At 43.0% G+C, this 24,919-nt stretch overlaps 1 protein-coding gene across 1 annotated transcript in view; it reads left to right on the top strand.

Moving 5' to 3' along the window:
* Nucleotides 1-24,919, top strand: part of PDIA5 (protein disulfide isomerase family A member 5) — a 255,318-nt gene that overhangs the window by 185,181 nt on the left and 45,218 nt on the right. The window contains exons 12-14 of the mRNA XM_087711801.1: nucleotides 7,524-7,594; nucleotides 9,107-9,270; nucleotides 18,141-18,271. Coding sequence (XP_087567927.1) covers nucleotides 7,524-7,594; nucleotides 9,107-9,270; nucleotides 18,141-18,271 — 366 coding nt within the window. The remainder of the gene's footprint in view (nucleotides 1-7,523; nucleotides 7,595-9,106; nucleotides 9,271-18,140; nucleotides 18,272-24,919) is intronic.

Raw genomic sequence — 24,919 nt, 5'->3', positions numbered from 1 at the left:
TCAATCCAATTTAATCCTTAGCGGATTCTTTGATTCATTATCTTTGATGCCTCGTTTATACAATACTGGCATTTTTTTTTCTCAATTTAAGCAGCAGTGAGCTGTGTTTTAACAGCAACACATACCTTGTCAGCATTTCCCCATCTAAATATGTCAGTTGTAAATGAATTTCTAGAGTTGTCTATACTTACATTTCTTCCCCTTTCCTTTTTCTCAGTTTAGTCCTGGTTTCCATTTTGCTTTTTCAAAACTACAATTTTGTTGAAGTGTTTCAGCCTAGTAAAAGCTAAGATGAACTAAACTAAACTATCTTCTCCCCATTACCTAAACTTTTATCTATAGGCAAGCCAGAAACACCTATCCTCCGCGAGCTGCGCTGGCTACCTGTGGATCTCCGGGTGCGCTTCAAGGTGCTACTTATCACCTATAAAGCCCTACATGGTAGTGGGCCTGGGTACTTGAGAGACCGCCTACTGCCAATCACCTCCACCAGACCGATTCGATCGCATCGATTAGGCCTCCTCCGAATTCCATCTTCCAGCCAGTGCAAACTGGCAACTACCCGGAGGAGGGCCTTCTCGGTGGCTGCTCCGTCCCTTTGGAACGAACTCCCCGTGGAGATTCAGACCCTCACCACCCTCCAATCCTTCCGCGCTGCTGTAAAGATCTGGCTGTCCCGGCTGGCCTGGGGCTAAGATTATAGCCCCACTCGAATGGTGTGATTGTTGCGTTTTTTCTCTTTTAATATGTTGTATTGTTTACTGTTTGTCGTTTTCCCCCTCCCTTTTGAATTGTGAGCCGCCCTGAGTCCCTTCAGGGAAAAGGGCGGCATACAAATAAAGGCAAATACAAATACAAATACAAATTATCCCCTTTTCAGTCCTGGTTCAGCAAGTAGTATATTAAGAGTTGCCAGAAATATCAAACAAATAACTTAGCCCTGATTAAAGAATCCAACTATATATTCCTTCCTTTTGTTTTGTTCTTCACAATATTGATCTTTAAATCATTCTAATGTAATCAGGATTTAATCATTCATCAGTCTTTGGCGTTCAAGAGGAATCTTCAAAGCTTTCACATATCTACTTTTCAGATCTCATAAGGAGCCATCATCCATGCTCTCTTGTTTTCAACCGTTCCATTTCCAGATCCTTTCTTTGGTTTATCTTTTGTATTCCCATTTTGGTGATCTCAATGTTGTTGTCTGTTAGAGAAAATGTATTTTTTAAAAAATTCTCATCTTTTAAAATGTATTCATTGAAATCTGTACTCTTTCTGAAATTTTTGCTATTAATATCTCAATCCAATTGCCAAAACATTCTTTAAGGTAATATTGTAACCAGTTTAGCTACTTCAACTCTTTTCTACCTGAACTTTTAGTTCCCTCTAGTGTCCATTTACCAACTTCATTAAGACTAAGTTCCTAATATGGGTTTAGTTTATTTCAGTCATTTCTCACAATCATATTTTAATGATAATCTTGTTTTTCAGACCTTACAGCAAAAGACAACCACCCATTATTCCAAACTCCAGGTTCTCCCATTCTGCTTCAAACTCTCCTAAATCACGCCTTCCCCCTCCCCCTTTTTTGTTTTTTGCCAATTGTATATTATTTTAAAATTTTAAGCCTCTGTTTAAATTTCTTAAATCTAAAGAAAGTAAAACCCACCAGGTGTCAAATTAAACTGTCTATTTTTAAAGCCTCTAACACTCATAAAATGGTTACATTATGAAGTTTCAAATGTGATAAGAAAATAAGTTCAACTGGCTTGGTGTCCTTATTAATGGCTCCACTGCTGCTGAAAACAAAGATATCATCTGCTTCAGCCTCTGGTGCTCAAACCCTTGGGAGATTGCCGTTTTATGGTGGTCTCATGAGGAGCTGCCATCCAGGCACTCCTGTGTGTTCTCCCATTCTCTCCTCTAGAGAGCTTCAGAGGACGAGTCTTCTTGCCACTCTTTCATCCTACACCATGGTCATCATCTCTGCTCATTTGCAGAGATGTCTTCAGTCTACCATAACTCACAGTGGAAGTCCCATTTCCATGTTCCCCTTTGAGCCTCTATCATTCCCATACCTTGCTGCTACAGATAGAGTTCAACTTATGATTATAACGAAGCCAGGAGTTTTTGTCAAAAGTCATGCTGGTCATAAGTCAAGGCACCCCATCTAACCAAACCAAAAATTCTGACCATTTTTGTGAGGAACACCACATTCATTAAGTGTCCAGTCTTCAATCTATGTCAATTCTCACTTCAATGCAAAAGGAAATCTCTCTGAAAAATGCGTATCATTCACAGAAAAAAAAAATTACAGTCAAGCTGTAAGCCTCTCTGCTTATTCAAGCTTCTTGGAAAGATTTGGGTTTAACATGCTCTTGGAGAGTTTTCTTTGAAAACCAAAAGGAGTTTAGCAGCAAGGAATCTAAAACTGTTTAGGGAGTCATAATGCAGCAGTTGGCAGCTCTGAGATTTGTCTTGTATAGTTAACTGTTAAATCCTCCTAGCATATTTGACAGAACAAAACCCTTAATGAGAATAAACTAGCAAAGAAAGGTGGATTGGATTGCATTGGTGTTGCTCTGGGAATTAAATTAATATGCAGTAATAAAGGAATGAAAGATTCTAGGAAATATGCACAAAGTATCCAAATACAGAACAGCTATGTTTCAAAGTTGTTTTTCCCCCTGTCCACTATTGCAATGGGAAGAAAACAATTAATGAAAATAATCTAGTTCTGTGATGGCAAACCTATGGCACGCATGCCACAGGTGGTATGCAGAGTCCTCTGCAGGGACGCCAGCCATCACCCCAGCCCAGCTCCATTACGTATGCACGCACGCTTCTCGATGGCCAGCTGGTCTTCGGGTCTCTGTCGCACGTGTGTGGGGGTGGGGCCTACCCTGATCTCTGCAGTTTCCCCCCAGTGCGCCCTACCTTTCTTTTCCTAGTGCACCCTAGCTTTTGCCTGCATTCCTGCCGCCCGTGCCTTCCCTGATTTCCTCAGGTTCCACCCTCTGCAGGTGCCTCTCCATGGCGGGGAATGGAGGAGAAAGCCTGGGTGCACTGGGGAAAAACTATGGAGATTGGTGAAGGCATGGGTGGCAGAAATGGAGGAGAAAGCCTTGATGCACTAGGGAGAAACTGCGGAGATCATGAGTGCCCCCCGGACTCTGTTTTAGACCTGAAAAGCCTCCTGCACCAACCTGGAAACCAAAATGGGGGCACATGCACAGGAGGGCGCATGCACAGGGAATGCATGTGCATGCGCAGGGGCGTGGTGCATGCATGGGGGACGCTCCCATTGCATTTTGGGGATTGGGGCACATGCAGGTGCATTCGCGTGTGTGACGGCTTTGGGCACTCAGCACCAAAAAGATTAATCACCAGTGATCTAGTTCATATTTATTTATTACATTTTATCATCAGGGCCACTTTTGTTTATACCATCTAAATTGAAAAAGAAAAGAAAAGCTCTTACATTTCATGATCTGATCATGTCTAGCCAGAACAGTGTGTGTGTGTGTGTGTGTGTTTTCTCTCCTAGGCTGTTAACAGAATAATACAAAGTAGGTAGAATGATGGAAGTGTAAATCTCAAAGGAAATCATATGGCCCTCATACTAGCCCTATTTAAATGAGCCCTTAAATCTGCACACCACCCAGAATCACTTGTCTAAATTTGATAATTAAATAAATATAAATAAATAAAACCTGGCTCCCCCCAATACCTTAGAGTAGTGTCATTGGTGGACCCCATGAAGGATATTTGTTTTGGCAGTAATTATACTCCTCTTCCAATTGTTTGTTTCATATGGTTTCTGCGTCATTTTATTATTGTTGTTTCATATTGTATAGCATCCAGAATTGAAACAGAAGCAGGCAGTTTGCAAATGTAATAAATAAATGAATAAATAAATCTGGTGAGTACTTGATGGTGCAATCTGTTCTGCTTTGCTTTGTTCTTTTGTCTGCTCTGACATACAAACACTAGAGTAATGGCTGGCTACATGTGTTCCCTAAAATTATGAAACAGATGCTTATTTCATTCTGTTGTCTGATGGCCTGCTTATGGTTCCAAGAAAGATGGTGACACACGTGAACATATTCTCATTTTCAAAAGCCCTAACAATAATTACAAGTAAAAACAGATGAGGTTTTTTTTCTTTTTAATCCACAAAGTGTCTGGAAAGAGTAAAGATTTGAAAAATGACTTCCTTGAAAGATTGGCTTCATGAAACAAGTTCTCTCAAATCTTGATAGATGCTGAGATATAACTCCAGTTACAAGGGATGAAAGAGAAAAATGGAGCTGAAAATACTGATATAACACTTCCCTAACTTTAATGAAATATGCTTGTTTACTCCCCCACTAACAAACTTCAGAAGTACAAGTGCAGTCTAATGAAGTGCAGACCTGTTACAGGTAGCATGGAAATCAGTTGCAATGTAAAAATACTAATTTTTGTTGTGTTTTTCCTTTGGCTATGTGATTAAATTAAATTTCAGAGTATTTTATAAAATGTGTGCTGTCAAAGATAGCTGCACTTTTCTATCAATTGAAGAGAGCAGTTGGATAGCAGTGTTGGGTTCCTTCCAGTTCGAACCGGTTCAACCCCTGAACTGGTTCTCCAATCTTGTTTTTTGCTTCTGCGCATACGCAGAGCAATTTTTATTGCACTACGTGCACGACGTGACCACGAGCAAACTGGCAGTAGTGACTGCCAGAACCCACCCCTGGTGGATAAGGTGTTGAATTGTGACTGGGGAGACCCAGCTCATGTCCAGCTTTAGCTATGTAAACAGCATGGGTAACTCTGGTAAAAGGAGAATAAAGGGAATCAATCAATCAATCAATCAATCAAACAAACAAACAAACAAATAGAGCAAGAGACACTAATAAGGACAATTCATCCATATAATGATTGATCAAGATAGCTAATGGAGAGGTAATATTTAGAGAACCAAAACATTGTAGTTTAAAAGAATCATATCCTATTATCTTTGCTGCTTTATCAGAAGAAACATTGTCAAATATAGTGCAATTTTACCTGTTTACAGGTAAAATATATTATAGTACTGAATATATTTACATATAAATATTTTTAAATATGTTATTAAACAGAGATATTTAAAAATTATTCTGGGGAAAAAATGAAATTGTCCAATTGTGTGGAGAAAGAAAATAGGATATATGGAGGGTTTTACATTGTTCTACATTTGACTGTTTTAAATTTCTTTTTTGGTTATTTAATAAAAGTCTATTGCTTTGGAAAACTGATAGAAGGAGCTAAGGGGCTGAAGTGGTGGAGGGTAAAAATATTTCTTCACTTCCTTAACTGCTATAGAATAAGCTTGATATTCTGTAGAAATCATTACTAAGATATAATCAGATTCAAGAGCAGCTTTTCTCCACCTGTTTTCTAATCATCTTCTGACATGCTTCACTGCCCTCATCTGAGGTGTATTTCAAGGAGCTGATGGGTTCAGCACAATTTATTTATTTACTGAAATTTGTATGTTTTCCCAATCAAGGGCTCTGGATGGCTCATAGTTACATAAATTCCAAGATCAACTATCAGTAAGAACAATTCTACAATAAAACAGAACATTTACAAAGGTATAAACTAGAAAGTTAGCAGCCCCAGTTTAGCACTCCCTTGCATAAATCAGTATGTTTACTCTCTTTTGGAAGCAAAGAGGAGGCCAATTTGACATTGGGAGGCAAGCTGTTCCATAAGGCTGGATCAGCCTCTTAGAGAAAGTATTCAGGAATACCTTCTCAAATCAACTGCTTGGGGCATTACCTCATTTCACAAAGTAACATAGGACAAATGTTTTCTGGCAACTATTAGTCTCCAGACAAGAATCATCAACTACAAATCTACAAAATAATTACCCATTTCAAATGTCTTTTTCAAACCAAATGTTATATTAAAACAATTTCTTTAAAAAATACAGAATGTGCATTTGTAGGAGAAATCTTCCTCATAAATTTCCCCTAATTTGCCTAAACCAGAGACCAATGCACAATTATGTAGAAACAGATATTGTTTACTATGCTATGCAAAGCAACCTAAAATGGGGTCAAGTCAGAGTCCCACAAATTCAAATATACATATGGTTGGATATAGGAAATTAAATGTGTAGTGAGGTCAGCAATACTATGAAGTAATAAAGAGAGTATTTCAAAGACTTTGATATATTTGATACTGAGGTAAACAGAATTGTGGGCTGCATGGGAAAATTTAGCTGCAGTGCAAGTCTTTTTAAAAAAAATGTTTTATTTTAGTGTTCACATATATTGCTTTTATTTTGGGGTTGTAAACCACCCAGAATTTGGTTCAAGATGGGTGGTCATATAAATGTTTTAGACAAACAAACAATCTTTAAAAGAAGAAGGATGTGATAAGGCAAAACATGGACTTTCTCTATGCAGTTGATTGAAAAACAGGCAGACAGACCAACTTGTCTTTTGATGTTACTGAAGTGAACTGAGAAGAATGACAGGCTAATACAGTTCCCTTTCTACTCTCTTTTCACATATTTGTAAGGCTCTCGAAATACATTTGCTGGGTGAATATATGTGTGTAAAAATTTTCTGTAGAATTTATTAGGATAAAAAATGCTGTGGAATATTTATTTATGAAGTGAGAGGAAATCCTTGTGTAGTGAATTTATCCTGATAGGACAAAGAAGTTAATGGGAGCTAAGAAAGAGTGTGTAAAAAAGAAAGAGCACTAAAGAGTACAAACAACCACCTACTTTTCACTGAATCACAACACTGATATACAGTTCCCTGGGCTGAAAGGTAGCCATTTCATGTGCATCCAAGTGAATGTCAAAGGAATAAACTCTCTAATGTAAAGATGTATCTTAGGATGCCTGCTTTAGCATCTGTCCTTGAGTTCTAACTCTCAAACCTAGTTTAAGGTATAGTTTAATAGCTTCAACTAGGAACTCCTATTCTAAATTTCATGACAGCCATGATTTGTCCTAAGAATAGTATTCTTTTTGTTTTAACTTGTACTTTCCTATCTTCAAATGATATGAACTATTATGAAGAGAATGCCATATAGACAGAATGAAAAAGTTCATTACCAATTTTCAACCAATAATAGAAATAAATAACATTACAGTATTTTATTATCTGCCTTTATTTGAAATACAATTTTCAGATACTTGCAAATTGGAGAATTATGGTGCTACTAGTCGGATATCCATTCTCAGAGGGACATGGTAAATTTCATTTTTAAGCAAAGCACATGCCTTCCAGTTAAATAGAAAAACTTCTATGTGGCATCATATTATTCTAAATGTTCCAATATCGAGGACAAATAAAACAAATCCATGATATAGTATGTTTACACAGGAACTGGCCCATTTCTTAAAATACGATGAAATTTTTTAACCCCATAGATGAGCAAGCAGCTTTCTTTGAAAACTCTGATGTTGGTGAAATGTAGCAGGCCAATACTTTTTGCTTTTAAACCCCATCCCAACCTTCTAAACTTTTCTTTGTCAGGGTGTGGACATTGTAAGAAAATGAAGCCAGAATATGAGAAAGCCGCAGAGATGCTCCATGCAGACAGTGATGTAAGCTAATTTCCTTTTCTTTCCATTTTCAAATGATCCATAATAAGTAACTGAAATAATAAAAATGTTCTCTTTGCAATTATTTCATCTTCCCAAGGGTTTGCAAAGTATAATCTCATTGGTAATGCATGAGTGATGCCAAATTATTAGGAAGAACATTGTGTATTTAAACACAAATAGAAAAAACATGTTATATTCCACCATTGAACCTTGTATTGTGCATAATATGATAAAGCTCAAATTCTGCATCAAACTGCTTTGTTTTCTCTATCAATTACAAATTTAATGTTTAATGTAAAAAAATTAAGAAAACACTGGCTTGCATTTTTGCCATTTACAGATATGCTAATGAGAATCTTCTCACTTTAAGCAATTGTCATAGGTTTTCATTTGAATGTATGTGTACCTAGAAGATCAATTATGCAGATTCATCATGCCATAAGTAGGAACAGAGCTTCACTTAGGCACTTAATACCTTTTCATTGTTATCTTAAACCTCTCTTTCTCCAATGGTTCAAGAGCTTGAGACAGAAAGTGGATAGATTTTGGGATTTCAATATATTTGAGACAGCACCCTTGTGCATTTGCCTATCCAAGCATGTATGAAGCTTATTCCACATTTTACATGATGCATTGTTTCTTACTGATATATTGTTTCCTATTGAGTGCTGTTTATTGTATTTTAGCTACATTTTTATTATTAAACTGGATTATTTTATTATTTTGTAAAGCTTCTCTTGACTTGAGCAATTGATTTTGGTGCATTGTAAATTTTGCAATTCTGGAAAAGGAAAAGAAAGAAAAGGAAAGATATCTTCCAATGGCATTTACGTAAGAGCGTGTTTGTAAAATCACTTTAACTAAAGCACAAGGGCCTATCATTACACAAGTTCTTCAGGCTTGATCACTACTATTAACTGTGAAGCTATTCGCCAGCTTAATGTTTATTTCTTGGTGCTCTTTTCCCCCCTTCCCTTTACAGCATTAAATTAAATACTGTAATTAAACAAATGTTTGGTTAATTGATTGGACATTTTACAAAAGGATTATCCTTGAATGGATAACATGTTTGTCATAACAAAACTTGTAAAACTCTTCAGAGTTAAAAGTTTCCAAAGCATTTGTATTGCCTTTCTAAAGTTATTGTAAATTGTAAATAGTAAAGGTAAAAGTAAAGGTTCCCCTCACACATATGTGCTAGTCATTCCTGACTCTAGAGGGCAGTGCTCATCTCTGTTTCAAAGCTGAGGAGCCAGCGCTGTCCAAAGACGTCACTGTAGTCATGTGGCTGGGTCAAGAAACAGGAGCTCACTCCATTACGTGGCACTAGCAATTCAAACCACTGAACTGCCGACCTTTCTGATCAACAAGCTCAGCATCTTAGCCACTGAGCCACTAGGTCCCTCAATTGTAGATAACTAGTAGATAACTACTCAGTAAATTCAGTCTCCATTTTTTGTGCATTGTTTACAACTTAGGATATACCGTTACAGGCATTGCTTTATATTGCAGAAACCAGGTGTTTTGGCAGCAGTAGATGCAACTGTCAACAAAGCTGTGGCAGAAAAATTTCACATATCAGGATTTCCAACCGTCAAGTTCTTTCAGGATGGAGAAGAGAAATACACCTTGCCTCATCTCCGCACGAAGAGTAAAATTGTGGAATGGCTGTTAAAGTAAGTGATCTCAACAATAAAATATTTGGAAATAATCAAGTTGTTCCTAGTTCCTACTTGGGAAGACTGAGAACATAGCATAGGCTTGCTTGTTCTTCCACTCTAATTCCTGTAGTTTGCACAGACGATGGAGTGTATTGCTCTGAAATTTGAAATCAGTTCTCACTTCAGACTACCGTATTGATCTGGTGGTGGTTTGGATGTAAACTATAGATGCTGCATATAAGCTGAGAAGGAGTGACCACTCATCTCCAACATGCATTTGTGATGCTTCAGACTCCCCTGGAAAATTCATGTGTGAAGCAAATAATTTCATCTGCATATGTTCCCAAAAAGACACATTAAAAATGCAATTTGTCAGGTATGAGGGATTCGCCAAGAAAAGGAACTGAAACTATTGAACAGGAAACATAAAAACTACAATATATCCATGAATAGTATTCTTATTAGGTGATACTAGAAGTCTGTAGTGTTGTTACCCAGAACAGCAAGTTGCCTGTTTTGTGAATGGCCATACCTCTAAGGCAGGGATGTCAAACTCACGTTGTTATGGTGGAATATTTACGGTATTTATAGTAGTATTTTCGTTGATATTTGGTACTGTTGTATGATCCTAGTTGAATTTATGCATAATTAAAGTTGCTAATTAATCAGTAGCAAATTGTACCCTTTTAAATAAATGATAAATTTATGAATTACAACTGTGTATAAGAATATAAAGTGCCATTTTGGAAGAAGCTATTAATTCTTAAACTCAAAAAAATTAATTTTTGTCAGATTGACAAAAAAATGTGTTTCGGAAACTATTTTGTAAGGCTAAAATGTTAACCATTTAATTGGAATGCATGCTTTAAGATATGTTCATATATATTCATAGAGAGAGAGAGAGAGAGAGAGAGAGACAGACAGACAGACAGACAGACAGACAGACAGACACATACACACACACTCATATATGAGTTTTTAATTAATAGTATTTGGCTATTTTATTAGTTGTGCCTCTTGAAAGCCAGTTTAATTAATTTGGCATCATACTAGCTTTATGCAAGAACTTAGAGCATAAAACTTCAATGGTAATACCTTGAATGAATTAGTTCAGCTAGGTTTGGTTTCTATGGAAAGCCTGTTTGTGATCGAACAGGTAATAAAGAACTGTTGTTGGATTGCTCCCAGAACTGAGCTGTGAATGGGATGGAAAGTTTGTTATTTTGGACTTTTAACATATCGGTTGTATTCAAATTACATTCATATCTCAACTGGTTTATATAAACTCACTGTCATTTCCACTGCAACAAAGATAGAAGCCTAAAGAAGATGATATTGGAATAATAAAAGAAAAGACTAAATCTGTTTTTCAGTAAACTTCCTGGTTATCACTTCCATAAAATGATAGCATTATTATACCTTAATTAGGTTAATGTTTGCTTTTGAAATAGTTTTTTAGGCACTGCAATTTGACCTGTTATTATTTCTTTAGTGTTTGATGACACCATGAGAGAAGAGAAATAAATATATGTACACAGTCCACGTAATTATAAGTAAAACTTCTATGTGGGTAAGGCAGTGGCTTGATGTTCATTTCCAGGTGATGATCACTACTAGTGTTGCTTCTTGCAGATCTTCTAGGGAACCAAAGAAATCTCATTGTGAGCAATCTTGCACAATATATTTAATTTATATAGTTTGCATATCAGCGCCACAATCACAACAAGAGGAATCTTTCCATCCCCACTGATACAGGGCAAGAGGCACTTCTTAATTAATTATTAATGAATTAATAATTCTAATAATTAATAAAATTAATTATTTGCCAGCTCAACATTGTAATTCCACTACAGTTAGGATATCAAGATAAACCAGAACTGTTCATAACGAGAGCTAGTTTTAGCAACTCTCATTTTGATGGATTTGTACTCAAAAAAGTACAATTAGCCCTATTTTTCAGTTACTTGAAATGACCCTAACTCAAGAGTTGTTAGCCCAAGGCCAAGGCATACTTATGGTTGAGTTTGGTTTGTTAGATTAACTGTGGCCAGTAAAAAAAAAGAAATTCCAGGATCTTATTCCCATATTGGAGGAATGTGACATGTACAATCTTGTCTCTTGGTAATAATACATATTTAGCCTTGATATCTGAATTAATTGTGTACCCCAAAAATAGAATATATGATAATTGTTGTGACTCAGCAGCAGTCTTCTGTGAGTCTTTTCGGGATGCAAGATTAACAATGCAGCTGGGGCTCGTTAGGGGCATCTTCTGGGGATAAAAGGACGGATGGTGCCACGCCCTGGTTGCAGGAGTCAACGTTCATTTGTTCGTTCAGGATTCATCGGTCATGGTTTGTGAGAGACACTTGGAGAAGTACATTGCTTTGTAAGAGTTTTTGTTTGGTATTCTGTTATCTCGTCAGAGACTTTGTTTATGTTATTTTTGGGCTCGCAGCCAGTCTGAGCCGAGAACTGATAAAGCGAGTTCCTTTTAGGTTTGTTTGCCTGTCGTCTGTTAACGAGCGGAGAAGGGGGGACAGAACAGTTTGACTCCTGCCTGACAAGCCTCCATTTCATTAATTATGGAACAGTTAATGGCTGAAAATAGGCAAATGGCACAACAAATCATGATGCTGTTGGACCAAATTACGCAGTTGCAGAGAGCTGCAACACCCCCACCAGCCAAGGAGGAAGTGCCCAGTAGCCATGCCAGATAAATATGATGGGAGTCTGGCCATGTTTGCCACGTTTCTGGGACAATGCCAGCTGTTCCTGAGTTTGAGAGCGGAGGACTTTCCCACTGACCGGACGAAGGTGGGATTCATTATCAGTTTGCTCTCAGGCACAGCTGCCCGTTGGTCTACCCCCTTGTTAATTCAGCAGAGCCCTTTGTTGGATGACTTCCAGGGCTTTTGTCAGTACTTCAAACGGATGTTTGAAGATCCTATCAAGGGGGAAACATATTTATTTTTTTTTTTTATATTTTATTGGGAATTTATATGCCGCCCTTTTCCCTGAGGGGACTCAGGGCGGCTCACAACAGTGAAGGAAAGGGAGTGCAAGACGAGACTTAAAAAGAAAAGAATCGTGATTAAAAGAAAATTAACCATAAAATCACAACATTCACTCAACATTCGGGCGGGGTGAGAGTAATCCTATCCCCAGGCCTGACGGGATAGCCAGTTCTTAAGGGCTGTGCGGAAGGCCTGGACTGTGGTGAGGGTACGGATCTCCACGGGGAGGTTGTTCCATAATGTCGGAGCTGCAACTGAGAAGGCTCTCCTCCGCGTAATCGCCAGTCGGCACTGACTGGCGGATGGAATTCGGAGGAGGCCTACTCTGTGCGATCTGATGGGACGCAGGGAGGTAATTGGCAGGAGGCGGTCTCTCAAATAGTCAGATCCACTACCATGGAGCGCTTTGTAGGTGGTAAGTAAGACCTTGAAGTGCACCCGACGATCAACAGGTAGCCAGCGCAGCTCACGGAGGATTGGTGTTATATGGGCGAACCGTGGTGCGCCCATGATCACTCGCGCGGCCGCGTTCTGGACTAGCTGAAGTCGCCGGATGCTCTTCAAGGGCAGCCCCATGTAGAGCACATTGCCGTATTCCAGCCTAGAGATCACAAGGGCTCGAGTGACTGTTGTGAGAGCCTCCCAGTTCAGGTAGGGCCGCAACTGGCGCACCAGGCGAACCTGGGCAAATGCCCCCTTGGTCACAGCCGACAAGTGGTGGTCAAAACTCAGCTGTGAATCCAGGAGGACTCCCAAGTTGCGGACCCTATCTGAGGGGAATAAATTTTGCCCCCCCAGCCTGATTGATGGAACGTTAGCCAAATTTTTGGGAGGAAAACACAACAGCCACTCGGTTTTTTCCGGGTTGAGTACCAGTTTGTTAGCTCTCATCCAGTCTTTAACAGCCTCAAGGCCCCGGTTCATCACGTCCACCGCTTCATTGAGTTGGCACGGGGCGGACAGATACAACTGCGTATCATCCGCATATTGATGGTACTTAATCCCGTGCCTCCGAATGATCTCGCCCAGCGGTTTCATGTATATGTTGAATAGCAGGGGGGACAGAACCGAGCCCTGCGGCACCCCATAGGTTAGGGGCCTCGGGGACGATCTCTCCCTCCCCACCAACACCGACTGCGACCTGTCCGAGAGGTAGGAGGAGAACCACTGTAAGACAGTGCCGCCCACCCCCACCTCCCGCAGTCGTCGCAGAAGGATACCATGGTCGATGGTATCGAAAGCCGCTGAGAGGTCGAGGAGAACCAGGATGGACGCGTAGCCTCCATCTCTGGCTCTCCAGAGATCATCGGTCAATGCGACCAAAGCGGTTTCAGTGCTGTAACCGGGCCTGAAGCCAGACTGGAAGGGGTCAAGATAGTTAGCTTCCTCCAAGGTACGCTGAAGCTGTAAGGCCACCACCTTCTCAACAACCTTCCCCAGAAAGGGGAGGTTGGAGACTGGACGATAGTTGTTGAGAACTGCTGGATCCAAGGACGGTTTCTTCAGGAGGGGCCTCACCACCGCCGCCTTAAGCGCGGTGGGGAGGTGTCCCTCCCGAAGAGAGGCAGTAACAACCGCCTGGATCCAGCCTCGTGTCACCTCTCTGCTGTTGGCAGTCAGCCAAGAGGGACACGGGTCCAGTATGCAGGTGGAGGAACTCACAGCTCGCATAGCCTTGTCCACATCCCCAGAGGCAACATCCTGAAACTCAACCCAGAGATGGTCTACCAAGTTATTCCCCTGTGTCCCGGCTGGATCTGCGGGGGTGGAGTCCAGTTCCGATCGAAACCGAGCAATTTTGTCCGCCAAGAACTGACTGTATTCCTCAGCCTTACCCTGCAGGGGGTTCCCCGTCTCCCTCCTATTTAGGAGGGAGCGGGTTATCCTGAACAGGGCGGCTGGGCGAGACTCGGCGGACGCTACCAAGGAGGCAATGTGTAATCTTTTGGCGGTTCTCAGTGCCCAAATATACTCCTTGGTGCAAGCTGTCAACAGTGCTCGGTTCGATACGGACCTGTCGGACCTCCACCGGTGCTCTAGGCGTCTCCTCCGGCGCTTTATCTCGCGGAGCTCCTCGGTGAACCAAGGGGGTCTCCGCGAGCCGCTGACCCGGAGGGGCCGTAGTGGCGCAATTCGGTCTAGAGACTCTGATGCCGCCGAGTGCCAGGCCGCAGCAATAGTCTCCGCCGAACTGTGGGCGAGAGCATCTGGAATGACCCCAAGCTCCGTCTGGAACCTAACAGGGTCCATCAGTCGCCTGGGGCGGAACCACCTGGTCGGTTCCTCCTCCCTACGGTGGGGGTTTGGCCTCCGGAAGTCTAGCCTCAGCAGGTAGTGGTCTGACCACGACAGGGGAATGATCTCATTTCCCCTCAGACCAAGATCATAACTCCACTGCTCCGAGAGGAATACGAGGTCGAGTGTATGTCCTGCCAAGTGGGTAGGGCCTCGAATTACCTGGGTCAGGCCCATGGCTGTCATGGAGGCCATGAACTCCTGCGCTCCATCAGAGTGTTCACCGAGCGAAGGCAAATTGAAGTCCCCCAGAACCATTAGTCTAGGGAACTCAATTGCTAGCTCGGCTATTGACTCGAGGAGCGCAGGGAGGGCCGCTGCAACGCAGTTGGGAGGCAGGTACGTTAGCAGCAAACCCGCTTGACCCTTGAGGCCCAACTTCACTAGCAGGGACTCACACCCGACAAGCTCCGGAGCAGGGATCCTACGAGGAGCTAAAGACTCCCGGACTACAATAGCCACACCGCCACCCCTTCCCTGGGCTCTCGGCTGATGAAGCACCTGAAACCCGTCTGGGCACAGCTCTACGAGGGGGACTCCTCCCTCCGTGCCCAGCCATGTTTCAGTAATACATGCCAGGTCTGCCCCCTCGTCTACAATCAAGTCCCGGACGAGGGGAGCCTTATGGATAACAGACCTGGCATTTAGCGACAGCAGCCTGAGACCAGGGTCCTGATCGCTCACGCCATCTGACCTTGGAGTGGGACTCATAGGGCCGGAAGGAGGGATCTCTGCAATATAGCGAACCCTCCTTCCCCTATAATGGCCAGCCCTAAAGTCCCCGCCATATCTGCCTCTCCCTGTTATGACCGCAATGCTCCGACTCTCTCCCGTGGGCATAATTCCCCCAACCACCCCAATGGCCCCCGCTTGCCCCGCCAGGTCCTCCGAATCAGGCATACTCAGACACTCACACAGGCAGTTCCCACAATATAATTAAAACACAAAAAGAATACAGCGATAATAGTACTAAAAGTGGGTCTTTCATACTAACTCATTCAGTCCCACGCACTCAACATACCCATTTAAAATTGTGCAACACAGAATTTAAAATTATGAGTTCCAGAAGAGCCAGCCTCCCTTCCTCCAGTTCCAGAGAAATCCGAAGCCAAAGTCCAAGATCCGTATTCTATAGATAGTTGTAGATGGAGGGGGGGCAAAGCACAGGCCCCAGGTATCAGCCAGCACCAGTTTTGCAGTCTCACACCCTCCAAATCCAGATAAAACGCGGAATAGTAAACAATAACGGTCCATAGGAGATAAAACGGTAGTATGCAGGGGGGTATCTTATCTTCCCCCTCTCCTGAAGTCCTGGAACGGCCAGAGTCTAAATGTCCAAAGTTCACAAGTGACTGGAACCAGTTAGAAGGGGGAAAGGGGGGGTGCCCTTTAACATCAGCTAGAAGTCACTGCAGCAGGGGAGTGGTTCATTGCAGGACTATGTGACTGAATTCAGGCTGCATAGCCAGGATTCCACGTGGAATGAACCAGCTCTAATGGACACATTCCAGGATGGATTGTCTGAGGCCTTGCAGGATGAACTGGCGAGGGTGGACAGGCCACCGACATTCGACGCGTTGGTCCACCTGTGCCTCTGGATAGACGCCCGGCTGCAGAGGCAAAGGCCTCGCCGTGTATTCCAGGAGACCACCAGCATGCCGGTTCAGCAAGGGACTGCAGTGGACTGGGAGGAGCCCATGGAGTTGGGTGCTGTCAGACCTCGAGTGTCACGGACAGAGATGGACAGACGACATGCTGAGGGATTGTGCTTCTACTATGGGGATCTTGGACACCTGGCAGGGAGTTGCCCCAAGAAGAACAGAAGGGTTGCGCGGACTGCAGCCGTCCCTCAGCAACGCACTATCATGTCGGACAACCAGCACGTTTGTGCGGCCGTGATACCCCGTTCACACAAGGTAGCGTGCATTCGGGGGGTGTGGAGTCCCAGGGTGGATGCCCTGCTGAGTAAAGTAGAGAACTCTGACCTTGCGAACTCGCTTCCACCTCGGACTGTGCTGCCGTTTGTCATCCCGTGAGCATGCAGTCTCTGATATGAGATGCGCAGTGGGGTGACGACTGTGTGGAGCGACGAAAGGCGGAAGTGGGGCTGGAATCCCCATGGACTTTGGAAGGGGATCTTTTGAAGTGTCGGGGTTGGCTCTATGTTCCCGCAGGGCACATCCGTCGATGGGTGCTCTCACAGATTCATTGCGCATCTGCATCAAGACATTGGGGGTTTGTTCGGACGTTGCGCCTGGCCTCCCATCAATTTTGGTGGCCCCATCTGAAAAATGATGTGCGGAGGTGCGTGAAGTCATGTGCCCAGTGCCAATGGGCCAGGTCTGCAAGGAGAAGTCTGCCAAGATTCCAGCCATTGTCGACACAGCACTGGACTTTGTTTTTAGGTTCCCAGCAGGGTACCAGTGTCTTGGACCGTGTTCCGTGGAGGCCGTCACCAACCCTTCTGGGCCGCACCCCGATCATCGAAACTGGGGGAAGGGCTCTGCAGGAGGGGATTGCGTAGTGGCTCGGCAGGAGTCGGTGGAGCTGCTGCCAGACTCCGACAGCGAGGGGTCATGTGGGTTGGCCTTGGATGAGGTGGAGGACCCTGGACAGGGTGTTATGGCTCGGCTGAAGCTGGTAGAGCTGCCGTCAACCTCCGATGGTAGGGGGCTGGTGGGTTGGCCTTGCAGAGGGTGGAGGACCCTGGACAGGGTGTTAAGGCTCGGCCGAAGCTGGTAGAGCTGCTGTCAACCTCCGACGGTAGGGGGGCTGGTGGGTTGGCCTTGCAGAGGGTGGAGGACCCTGGACAGGGTGTTAAGGCTCAGCCGAAGCTGGTAGAGCTGCCGTCAACCTCCAATGGTAGGGGGGCTGGTGGGTTGGCCTTGCAGAGGGTGAAGGACCCTGGACAGGGTGTCAACGCCATGAAGGGCGGAAGGAAACATGGTGGCCACCGGATACCTAAGGAGTTTCGATTCAAGGGGGCTATTCCTGCAGAGGTTTGGGACTCATGAAAAAGGCATCACAGGAAATGGGTGCGGGCCCTCTTGTGGACAAGTTATTCCGACCGCATCCAGACCATCGGAACACGGGGAAAGGGCCCTGCGGTGGGGGATAGTGTTGTGACTCAGCAGCAGTCTTCTGTGAGTCTTTTCGGGATGCAAGATTAACAATGCAGCTGAGGCTCGTTAGGGGCATCTTCTGGGGATAAAAGGACGGATGGTGCCACGCCCTGGTTGCAGGAGTCAATGTTCATTCGTTCGTTCAGGATTCATCGGTCATGGTTTGTGAGAGACACTTGGAGAAGTGCATTGCTTTGTAAGAGTTTTTGTTTGGTATTCTGTTATCTCGTCAGAGACTTTGTTTATGTTATTTTTGGGCTCGCAGCCAGTCTGAGCCGAGAACTGATAAAGAGAGTTCCTTTTAGGTTTGTTTGCCTGTCATCTGTTAACGAGCGGAGAAGGGGGGACAGAACAGATAATTATAGATTATGGATGCATATTTGGAACAAATATATATTGTCTGCCCCTGCTTACAAAAATGTTGTGATGTGTTCTTTTTTTTTCTCCTCAGTCCTCAGGCACCTCCTCCACCTGAACCAACTTGGGAAGAAAAGCAAACAAGTGTTATCCATCTTGCAGGTGAAGACTTCCGAGAATTTTTGAAGAAAAAGAAGCACTCACTCGTAATGTTTTATGCTCCATGTAAGTGGATGTTGTACAATAAAATATTGAACATTCATCTATACTGAATATCAGCAGAAAGAGAAATGGCTTTCTAGTGCTTTTGAATTAGCTAAGCACAGTTCATTTATTTTGTTCAGTCGGAACCACAGCTGGGTGGCAGAGCACATCGCTAAAATATCTTGGGTTACTCTTTCACTTTCTGACAATGCCAGCAGCAAAGGTGCTAAAGGAACAGAGTCATGGCTTTGGAGAAAGAATGCTTATTAGCAACAAAATTACACTTGAACTCAATCTTTTGTCAATGTGAATACTAACCTATTAACCAAACTAATATAGATAACTCCCTCCCCACCCATGGTGGGTTCTGCAGGATGTCCTGAAGATGATCTCAGAGATCAAGAAGCAGTGAATTGAACAATATGGGCAGGGGTGGGCTTCAAAAATTTTAGCAAGGGGTTCTCTGCCGGGTGGGTGGGTGGGTGTGGCCATGGTGGGCGTGGCCTAGTCAGCCTCCTGTACCACAGTAGGGGGCATGTTTTTGCCCTCCCTGGGCTCCAGACACTTTCCTTGAGCCTCTGGGAGGACAAAAACAGCTTCCCAGACACTGGAGGCCTTCTGGAGCCTGGAAATGGGCTCATTTCTGACCTTCCCAAAATTCCGGAAGGCCTATTTTTTACCCTTACCGAGCCTCTGTGCATGCCCTGCACTTACTTGCATCCAAAATGGGCCTTGTGGGAATTCCTGGGAGGAGCAGGGTGGGGTGGGCGGGGCCACCAGGAGTGGGATTTGGACTGCACAGAATCTTAGCTAGAGGTTCTCCTGAACCCCTGCGAACCCCCAGCAGCCCACCCCTGAGTATGGGTATACTGAAAATAAAAAAAAAAGACAACAAAACACAATTAAACTCAAATGGAAAGTGGGATTGCTTATCAGCACCAGCAATAATAAAAACAATAGCAGCAGTAAGCCACAGTCCTCATCCTGCTTAGACTACCTCCCACAAGCAGCAACCGGATGGCTGAAATGGCTCCCCAGAGTGGCTGTCTAAATGCCTGCTGCTTAATTCCAAGACCACCTCAGATCACCTTACCCAGGCTAAGCTGATAGATAGTAGCAGGAATATGACTGGAATGTATTTATTTTGGATATAAGCTGAAGATTAAATGTTTGTTCTCTACAACAAGAAAGGACTCATATTTCAAGAATAGGATTTCTGGGGTATTTTAGAATAGGTGCAACAATGGTTTTAATAGAGAGCCCCACTTAATTTCCATACTCTTGTGGTGCATAGTGCTGCCTCCTTGAAATAATGAATAGCTTAATCCTCACTCTAGTGAAAGGTAATACTTGTTTAACTTCTATCATTTCATTAGTTTCTAAAGGTTAGAATGGGTACTCCACAGATTCAGGTGTATGGTTTTTCACTCTGATATATCTGAAATAAGCATATTAGGGCTCTGCATCTCCTTAATTATAGTTGGACTGTTTTAAGAAAAATGTATATTAATAGTCTTACCCTATATATAGGGATAGGTTACAATTACTACCAAAAAGGAATTATTATTAGCTGAGCACGTTTCTAAATGAATGTGAGATAAAAGATTAGGCTTCTGAATCACATTTAATAACATCTATCTTTTTAATTACAGCCACAAACTATTTAAACAAGTTTCTTTAATAATTTCTTACATTCAAAAAGTGTCAGTAATTTTAGATGAATGGGTACATGTGTGCTGTATCATATATATATATATATATATATATATATATATATATATATATATATATATATATATATATATATATATATATATATATATATATATATATATATATATATATATATGATATACGAAATCTACGAAAACACACACACACACACACACATTGTATAATGCACTCATATACAGTAGTTTTTTCTTAATCAAACACTGTAGGGAATCACATCTCAGCTTGCAGTGAGATAATTATAAAGAAAAGCAGAAGTACAAATCATTGTGCATTGAAATTTGCTCTCCTTGTGTACCAATAATGCGCCTTCTGTTAAAATATGATTATCTTTATTTATCACTCGTTCAATCATGGGAGCTCTTGGAGTGTTTATTCCTACCATTTATTACAAACTTGCTTTGTAATAACCACTACTGTGGCTTAAATAATGTGCCATGCTACTGTGGTTTAAATAATTTTCTTCTCAGCTCTGAACCACGTCCCGCATTAGTGAAGCTTGTTAGCTGAAACTTTCTTACTGTGTTCACCAGAGACATAGGAACATCTTATGTGATTAGGTTTGTTTGTGGATTGGAGTAGTACAGTTCAACTTTTTAAAGAATGCATTTGGTTAAGCAAAGCATCTTTGCAGATATTATATTATCTGCTACATCTTCATAAATCACTATTGGGAAGCAAGAAAACCTATAGAAAACTATTTCGTAAACAGTTTTCTGTTCTGACCCCCCACCTTGCTCGTTCAGAAACTACAGCCAAACAGAACTTCAAAGGAAATATTTTTATCAGTCCCGGCTTGAGCTGGCTGCGAGCCCAAAATAAACACAGATAAAAGGCTCTGGCAAAAAAATACACTCAAACTAATACCAAACAGAATTACAGAAATCAAGACACTTATCCAAAATGCTTTTCTCAATGGTTACACATGAACGGAGAACGTTGACTTCTGCCACCAGGGCGTGGCACCATCAGTCTTTTTATCTGCAAGAGAAGACCCTAACGAGCAACATCTGCCTGTTATTACCTCCTATGAGTCCTCAATTGTTCCTTACGTCGGTCAGCTCTTCTCCTACGTGCATCCCGAAACAACTCACAGGAGGGTTCTTTGTCAGCCTCTCTTGTCTGCTCCCCACTGATCCAAGGCTCAGTCATTACCTGGGGACCAACTAGTCTCTCTGAGCCCTGCTTGGAGTCAGACCCCTGTCCAGAGCCCTCGGCCTCCTCCAAGCATGACTCATAGGGCCCCTCACTGTCAGAGTCTGATAGCAGCTCCAAAGGCTCCAGCCGAGCCACAACAGTTTTCTATCCCTTTCATTTTTCAGATTGCAGAAGTAGTGCCTGCAAACTTCTTTTCTGAGACTTTGCAACCAAATGTTGCTGCATAGAATTAAGGACTTTAGCTGATTCATTTTCTCCTCTAACCTTGCTCCAATAGCTTGAGAGTATCTGCTCTTCTAAAGTTGATTGCTGTACTCTTATTAGCTGACCAAATTCTTGCATGATGATTGCATGATGAATTTTGCTCCTGTAGTTTGGAGATGATGAGTCTGTTTTGACCTGGTTTTGAAAGAGTAGGAGATAGGATAAGATACACTGATGTGAATATATTAGAATCTTGTGCTCTCTCATTGCTTTCTAGAGACATTTAAAAATAGCTCCTTGGGATGAATTACTATACCAGCCTATTAATGAGTTAGTTCTTGTTTCTTTCATTTTCTAGACACTCTTAATCACTGTATCATATCCCTCTCTCTCTCTCAAACAACTAGATATGAATCATTTATGGCATAGGAAGTAGCACTATGGAAGATACCAAGTCTGACAAGCAAGACTTAAAAGTCTGAGTGTAATGAGCTCTTGTTCATTTTTCCAAGTTCCAATCTTGGGACTTCCTCTTCATCCCCCAAAGCCATTTAGTTCTTTGAGATCGGCATAATCAGCTAGGTGCTGTCATCTTAACTGAGTCTTCAATAGATAAGCAATAAATTTTAAAAGTCACAGTTGATTATTTGCCTTTAATCAATATGCTTGTGATATACTGTATATTCTTTAAAAGAGTTGGCCAGAAACAAAATGTCATTCCAAATATAAAAATACCTGACGGTAGGCTTGATGGAGTATCAAAGAACAGACCTTAATAGAATAAGATTTGAGTTGCTAGACTCCATGCTGAAGTTAGAAATATACAATGAAGGAAAATATATATGTGGAGCCCCAGATATAGAATACATTGGGTTATTTGAATGTCAATTATATGCCTCAACCAAGAACCGGTATTTAGAGTCTTTACTTCAGAAAATGACCTATTGGCACTTTAACAACAGATTTCCCTACCTTCATGGTACTATTAATACAGTATGTGTCAGGCCTGCATTTATATTCCTTTTAGAATTTTGGCCTGCTACACTTTCTCTTATTTCATTAAACTGTTTATTTAAGTATAGTCAATGGGAGGGGGGATTAGAAGGAGTAGGATTTGGGAATGTATTGTTTTTCATTCTTTGCTAGAAGCCAAAGTCATCCTTTGTCTCCACACCAGTATACCTGACCGGAAGAAGCTAGGCATGGACGCCAGCGTGGAAGAAGGAGATTGGACCATGTGATGGATTGTGGGTGTGGGGACAAGATCATGAACTTTTAACTGGGTGGGATTCTGATGTAACTTCCAGAGTTGGAATCACCACAGCTATGTGCCAACATGCCTGCTTTATTAAATTGGAACTTTAAGCATAGTTTTCCCTTCGATTCTGATTTGATTCTACATGGTATTTGGAACGCTGACATCATTCCAACTCTCTCTTCAAAATAATCACCAGCACCCCTTCCTCCCGGGGGGGGGGGGGGGCTGGTGAGGTTTGCTGTTTCTCCAACGCTGAACTACACCGAACAGCGTAAAACATCAGTGAACAATTAGGAGAAAGCCTTTTGAGATAAGAAGCTGAGATGAGACATTCCTCTGCAAATCTGCAAAGGCAAAAGCAGTTTCGTTTTTAAAAATCATTGCCGCTGGCAAGAAACCCAGGCTGTTGGGGATGGAAATAAGAGGAATGAACGCAGTCAGCTCCGATGGAGATCCCAGACCATTTCGGACAACTAAACGTGAGTGCATTCTACCCCTCCTTCCCCCCAGCCAAGGCATGGAAAAAATCCTGGAGTGGAGATTTTGACCCCTTCCAAATGAGCCAATGCCCTGCAACTGAGTTGAAGACAGAATCCCTAGCAAGATGGGATTTTCAACCCAGCCAGCAAGAAGGGATTTGGCAAACATCCTCTACTTACCAGCCACCAGAAATTGGGCTGCAGCTAGTGGATGAAATACCACTAAATTGGGCTTTCTTCCCAAAGTATGGATGGTTAAGATTCCAGTGGGTAACTCCTGGACCATCAACATGGAAAGTCCCCCAAGCCAGCAGAGGGGCCCTTGGGCCAGAAATCCTCCAAGCCAGCAGAGAGGCCCTTGGCACATAAACCCCCCTAACCAGCCATCATTGGGTGAACTGCAATCTGTGAATCAGGCACCCTTGGGATGGGTCTTAATCCCAGGTCATGGATGGAAGGGTTTCCAGTTGGTACCTGCCCTTCCTCAGCAGATGGCACCATGGCAGACAACTGGGCAATGGCCAACTGAGGGATTGACCTCCCCACCAGTTCCAGTCTCCCCTGCAACACCCCAAAAGGTTCTTGCCCAACCTTCCTACAGAGAAATTTCTCAACAATGGAAGAAGGGATTACCAAGGGGTTAGCTACAGAATGGATGGTGGAAAAATGTGATGAGGCGGTTCCTAAGTTTAGAGATGTAACTAGGTCCCTTTCCTCGTAGGGCCCAACAAAATGCCACCTTTGCTGTCAACTTGGCCACAAAGCATCAGAGTGCTTGGCTCCAGCCCCATTGCCACAAATGTGTGCACCAACCGCCACGGCGGAAAAGAGAAGGCCCCAGATGCCACCACAAAAGAGTCATCTGGCCCAACAACCTCTAGAAGAGGATCCCCAACTTAAGGTGATGAAGAGTCCTACCAAGGGGAAGGCCTCGGAGGAGGAGAAGGGTAACCAATCTCTGGAAGAGGATCCCCAATTTAAGGTGACAAAGAGTCCTATCAAGGGGGAGGCCTCAGAGGAGGAAAAGGGTCAACAACCTCTAGAAGAGGATCCCCAACTTAAGGTGACGAAAAGTCCTACCAAGGGGGAGGCCTCGGAGGAGGGAAAAAGCAAACACGCTCTGGAAGAGGATCCCCAACTTAAGGTGACAAGGAGTCCAACAAGGGGAAGGCGTCGGAGGAGGAAAATGCTGAAGATGACCCAATGGTGAATGCACCCATCCGCCCTTTCGCCTTCCAAGTCAACCTCCAAGTGCCTAAGACGGGGTTGGAAGGGGAAGTTGAAGCAGCTGTGAGCACCAGTTGCGCTCGATCCTTAATCAGCACGTCGATTGTCAACAACTAGGCATAAGCACAAGACCTCTAGCCTGTCCCATTCGGGGTGAGCAGGTAGATGAAACGCTAATTGGAATGGCCCAACCCACGCTAGTAACTGAACTGGTGAAGTTACAAGTGGGCCGCCACTGCGAGCTTCTCAGATTCATTGTTGCTCCAGAGATGCTGGAGAAAATAATCTTGGGGCTTGCATAGCTTGACAAGTGGAAACCTACGATAAAGTGGGAAGACGATGGTAGGAAATTGATGATTGTGGATGAGCCAATACCACCGATGGAGGAAAAGGGCCAGCCAGGGATGATTGAATCCAAGAGCCCAGAACCTGCAGCAGAGACAAAAAACCCAGCTGTCCAACAAGAACCCAAAAACTTGTTGGGGGATGTTTTGTCGAGAAAACCGCAGCATGATAGTAATGGAAGCCAGGATAAGCTGATGACAGCTATGAGATTGGCACTCCCAACAGACCAGTCTAGGCTGCTACAACGAGTGGCCAGCCCTAACAGAC

Source organism: Thamnophis sirtalis, unplaced genomic scaffold (genome assembly GCF_051295495.1).
Source record: "Thamnophis sirtalis isolate CommonGarterSnake01/CBP01778 unplaced genomic scaffold, rThaSir2_p1.2 scaffold_1, whole genome shotgun sequence".
NCBI lineage: Eukaryota > Metazoa > Chordata > Lepidosauria > Squamata > Natricidae > Thamnophis > Thamnophis sirtalis.
Note: the sequence above shows the minus strand (reverse complement) of the source record. Positions and strands in the feature narration are given on the sequence as shown.